At 46.5% G+C, this 5,569-nt stretch overlaps 1 protein-coding gene across 1 annotated transcript; it reads right to left on the bottom strand.

The window, feature by feature from the left end:
• Nucleotides 1–3,830: 3,830 nt before the first annotated feature.
• On the bottom strand, nucleotides 3,831–4,499 carry LOC115244479. The gene has a single exon (XM_029822153.1). It carries the CDS (start codon nucleotides 4,497–4,499, stop codon nucleotides 3,831–3,833), a length of 669 nt encoding a protein of 222 aa, XP_029678013.1.
• Between the last annotated feature and the right edge of the window lie 1,070 nt (nucleotides 4,500–5,569).

The raw sequence follows: 5,569 nt of genomic DNA on the forward strand, positions 1-5,569 counted from the left end.
GTCTGGTCCCGATGTGTGGTCTTATAAGTCCCACTCAGCGGATCCAACTCTCTGTTAGTGGCTCGCGGCGGTAGCCGCGTCGCGGTGAGCTCTTGCGTCTCGTTCCGTGTCTGCGCGCGCTCTCCGCGCGCTTTGCGCGTCGGAGTTCGTCGGCGCATATACCGGGTAGTCGCTTCGACTTTGTGGTGATTCGTCGAACCGCCACAGGACCCCCCTGGTTGAGGTAGAGCCTTCCTATCGTGGTGCGAATCGGACTGGTAGTCGTGTCTGTCGTCCACTCCTTGTCCGTGTGGCTTCTGGATAACATCCTCCGTTGTTTCTGTTCTGGTGTTCTCAGCTGTCGTCTGCTCTATCAGTGTGTAGGCTGGTTTTAGCCGGTCTATGGAGACGTTCACCGTCTTCCCTCTGATCCGGAGCTTGAATGTTTTTTCGCCCCTGTTGAGTACTTCGAATGACTCGTCGGGGTTGCTGTAATGCCCCTGCGGGTGCATCATGTCGTACAAATACTCTCGGCGTGCTGTTCATGTCCTTGTATATGAACGTAGCTGTCTGTCCGTGACGCTTAAGTTGTGGTCGTAATTTCTGTATTGCCCTCCGTAGTTGCTCGACGAAGTCGCTCTTGTCTGTTTGTGGCGTCCTTCCTTGGTCTTGCAGAAACTGTCCGGGTAGGCGGATTGGTTCCCCGAAGACTAATTCTGCTGTAGTGGCATTCAGATCTTCTTTGTGTGCTGCTCGTATGCCCATTAGTACGATCGGAAGCACTTCGGTTCATGCGTCTGTTTGGTGGCACTTATTGCTGCCTTGTGCTGTCGATGGAAGCGTTTGACCATCCCGTTTGCTGCCGGGTGATATGCCGTTGTTCGGAGGTGTGCTGATCCTGTGAGTTGCGTAAGACGTCGGAAGAGGTCGGCTTTGAACTGTCGGTCTTGATCCGTTGTGATCCTTGCTGGTGTCCCGTACCATGTAATCCATTCTGTGAACAGAAATTTCGCGACGGTTTCTGCCGTGATGTCCGGTATCGGTGTAGCTTCTGGCCACCGTGTATATCGGTCGACGATTGTGAGGCAATATTTGTATTCATTCGATGGTGGCAGAGGGCCGATTATGTCCATGTGTATGTGTTCGAACCGTGCTATTGGTTTCTGGAACGTTTCTAGTGGTACAGTATTGTGTCTTGTTATCTTCGTTCGTTGACACTGAACGCAGGTTTTCGTCCATATGTTGCAATCTTTTTGGATTTGAGGCCAGACGTATCGTTGCGAGATCAGTTTTGCCGATGCTTTAGTTCCCGGATGTGCTAAGCCATGCAGGGCCTGGAAGACCTGCCTTCTCAGTGGCTTAGGCACGTATGGGCGTGTTATCGGTGTGGCTGCGTTGTAATAGATGCAGTGCCAGGAATCCGTATCTTGGTTAGTTTCAGTCCCTGTTTGTTGGCTAGGATTCTTTGTAACTCCTTGTCATCTCTCTGTGCTGCTGCTAATTCTTCGTTTCCGACCTGTGTATCTCCTCTATCCTTGACAGTACATCCGCCACTGTGTTGTCTTTGCCAGATACGTGTCGAATGTCGGTGGAAAACTGTCCTATGTACTCGAGGTGGCGGGCCTGTCGTGGAGAGCTGCGCAGTGGATGTTGGTTGAAGGCGTATACGATGGGCTTATGGTCGGTGTAGATTGTAAACTTTCTTCCTTCTACCATGTGTCTGAAATGTTTAATAGCCGTATACACCGCCAATAGCTCACGATCGTATGGACTGTATTTCGTCTGCGCTTGGTTGAGCTTTTTGCTCAAAAACGCCAACGGTTGCCATCCTTCCTATGTCTGTTGCTGCAGTACTGCTCCGATTGCTGTGTCAGATGCGTCGGTTGTCAGCGCCAGATCTGCTGAAAGATCCGGGTGCACCAGAAGCGTGGCTCTAGCGAGACTGTCCTTGCAGTTGTCAAATGCCTGTTCCAACTCGATTGTCTATATGATCGGAATTTTTCCTTTCATTTTTGGGCCCTTGAGTACGTCGTTCAACGTGGCCTGATTTTTTGCTGCTCCTGGGATAAATCGCCGGTAAAAATTGATTGTTCCTAGGAACTGTCGTAGTTGTTTGACGTTGATTGGTTTTGGGAAACTTTTTATGGCTTCCACTTTTTCCAGTAAGGGTTTTGTTCCTTCCTCCGAAACGAGATAGCCGAGGAATTTTACTTCGCTATCTCCAAATATGCATTTGGTTCGATTTATTCGGATGCCATATGCGTCTAGCCTTGTGAAGAGTTGTCGTAGATGGTCTTCGTGTTCTTCTGGCGTGGCTGATGCTATGAGGATGTCATCTATATAGGCATAGCAAAAATCCAACCCGTGCAATACTTCGTTTATGAAGCGTTGAAACGTCTGTGCTGCATTTCGTAGGCCGAACGGCATAAATACGAATTCGAACAATCCGAACGGTGTTGTTATCGCTGTCTTTGCTATATCCATCGGGGGTACGGATATTTGATTGTATGCCCGTACAAGATCGATGGTGGTGAAGATTTTTATATTATGTAGCGTTTGTGCGAAGTCCTCGATATGCGGTATTGGATATCGATCCGGCGTCGTCCTTGCGTTGAACCTTCGGTAATCCTCGCATGGTCTCCATGCGTTGCTCTTCTTGGGAACCATTTGTAGTGGTGCTGCCCATGGACTTTTTGATGGACGTATGATTCCCTCTTGTAACAGCAGGTCGAATTCTGCTTTTGCGGCTTGCAGCTTGTCTGGTGCTAATCTGCGTGGACGGCGTGCTTCCGGTTGTCCCGTTGTCATTTTTATGTAAGATTTTGTGGTGTGTTTTGCCGTCTTCCTCATTCCTGTTGGTTGCGTAATGCTCTGGAACTCCGATATTACGTGATGGTACTTCGTGTTGCTCAGTACTGCTTTTATGGAGCCTGTCTCGCTATCGCTGGTTGCTCCTGAGACGGTCAGTCCGGTTTTTCCGTCGATCAGCTTCTTTCTGCGGATATCCGGGAGCAGATGGTAATGCGAGAGGAAGTCTGATCCTATAATCGGCTGCGTGACGTTGGCGATGATGAACCGCCATAGAAATTCCCTTCGTAGGCCAAAATTGGGTTTTATCGTTATGTAGCCGTACGTTGCGATTTTTGTGCCATTTGCTGCGTAGAGTTCGTATGCCTCCGCTCGTTGTTTCTCTTGCACCATTGTACGGCGTGCTTCCGGTTGTCCCGTTGTCATTTTTATGTAAGATTTTGTGGTGTGTTTTGCCGTCTTCCTCATTCCTGTTGGTTGCGTAATGCTCTGGAACTCCGATATTACGTGATGGTACTTCGTGTTGCTCAGTACTGCTTTTATGGAGCCTGTCTCGCTATCGCTGGTTGCTCCTGAGACGGTCAGTCCGGTTTTTCCGTCGATCAGCTTCCTTCTGCGGATATCCGGGAGCAGGTGGTAATGCGAGAGAAAGTCTGATCCTATAATCGGCTGCGTGACGTTGGCGATGATGAACCGCCATAGAAATTCCCTTCGTAGGCCAAAATTGGGTTTTATCGTTATGTAGCCGTACGTTGCGATTTTTGTGCCATTTGCTGCGTAGAGTTCGTATGCCTCCGCTCGTTGTTTCCCTTGCACCATTGTGTGTGGGTAAACGCTGACGTCCGATTCGGTGTCTATGAGGTATCTTGTTTTCGAGATACGGTCTGTCATAAACAAGCGGCTGGGTTTCGGGCTAGCGTCGCTGGCCGCCATTATCGACTCCCCTCCTCGTTTTTTTCTTTTTTGTATATGCACGGTTGTGTGCACTTTCGTGATGATAGCACACTCCTTCTTATCTGGGTGTCTTGCTCCGTGATCGGCTTCTAACTCTGTCTTTGTCCCACTGAGCGGCTACCTTCGCCATCTGTGTGGTCAGCGCAGCGACTTGTTTGCTGAGAGCTTGCATTTGTTCTTCCCATAGGCTCTTTTCGTCGCCCCCGTGTTGCTAATACTAGCGCCTTATTGTTGCCGATCTCGTGGATGTGGTTTACCTGCTCTGTTACTTCCTCTAGGTTATCATTGCTGCGCGTTGCTAATATGGCCTGCATGTGTTGTGGTAGTCGTCCAAGCCAGAGAGTTCTTAGCAACTCGTTCGGTACTGCTGTGCCTGCCAATGTGCTGAGATACCAGAGGAATTGTGATGGCCTGCGGTCGCCCAGCTCTTCGCGTTCTAGTAGCTGCTTTATCCTCGTTTCGTAGGAGTCTATCAGCCTTTGTATGAGTGCTTTTTTAATTGCCTCATATTTGTGATGTGCCGGCGGGTGTGTTATTACATCCTTAATTTCCCGTGCTTGTCTTGGCTCCATTTTTGATAGCACGTATGCGTATTTGGCTTCGTCTTGTGTTATTCCGCATAGCGAAAACTGCCCTTCTAATTGCGCAAACCATAATTCTGGTTCTTCCGGCCAGAATGGTGGAATTCTTACTGCTATTCTGTTGACCTTGCTCTCTTCGTCGTCGGCGATTATCGTCATGTCTTTGTCTTTTGGCATGTTTTCCTTGTCGGGGTCACCACTTTAGTTGCTGTATGTGAACAGCACTAAACTTTTATTTTATTAATAATTTTTATTCTTTCTTGATTACTTTTCCTTGGGCTCTTTCCTTAATTTTTATGCTTTGCTTTAATCAGCTCTTTCTCAATCTTTCCTGTCCTACTTTACTGTTTTATATTTTAATATTAAGAAATTAGTCGGGTTACGACAGGAAGATGTCACGTCCCAACACAATTTTCCCAATTTCTCTTTCTAGTTATTATGATTATTTCCATATAATTTTTACATAATACTTATCTCATTCTTACATTACTCTTGTAACAGCTCAAAAATACACCGAAATGGCAATCGCCGCATCATAACACTAGTGGTGAAAGAACGAATCCCGGAAATAGTAGAAATGGAAATAATAAAGGAAGCAATACATTTGCTTCTAGATGTCATCACGGAATTAGGACTGCAATCAATTTCAATAGTTAGGGGAGATGTAGACCGTGTTTTCTGGGACACAGTATACAGGGTGGACCAGTAACTCTTGCCACCTCGAATATCTTCGAGTCTAGAACAGTTACGACAAATTTTTTCCTACAAAAGTTTTATATATTTGAGCACATTTCATAAGCATGAGTTTTTATTAATATTAATATTAATATTTTATTAATATTAATTTAACTACTTTTTTATAAATTCTTTATGTTTAATATTAATTGTCAATCTTGTAAATTACCTTCCTAACGTTTTTTGAGCTTCTCTATCAAATTACGCAAAAAAATAGTCGTCTTATTTGAAAAAGTGGAGTTGACCTTGAGATTTCCGAAGCGCCGCCAATCCGACAAACTGTGTTACCACGGGAGCGGTGCACTTGGACACAGTGCATTTGGACACAGTAATTTAGGATACAGTAGCTTTTGGACACATAAGAAAATACGCATCGTTTACTTGAACACCGCTCACTTGGACATTGTTCATTTGGACACCGCTTATTTGGACACCGTTCATTTGGACACAGAAAGACGTGCACCGTTCGTTTGGATACCGTTCATTTGCCCACCGTTCGTTTGGACACCGTT

The sequence above is a fragment of the Formica exsecta genome, unplaced genomic scaffold, assembly GCF_003651465.1.
Source record: "Formica exsecta isolate Colony F162 unplaced genomic scaffold, ASM365146v1 scaffold1214, whole genome shotgun sequence".
Taxonomy (NCBI): Eukaryota; Metazoa; Arthropoda; class Insecta; order Hymenoptera; family Formicidae; genus Formica; species Formica exsecta.

Excerpts from the sequence above, each read along its gene's own strand:
- LOC115244479 (XM_029822153.1), bottom strand. The coding sequence starts at position 4,499 with ATGCCAAAAGACAAAGACATGACGATAATCGCCGACGACGAAGAGAGC.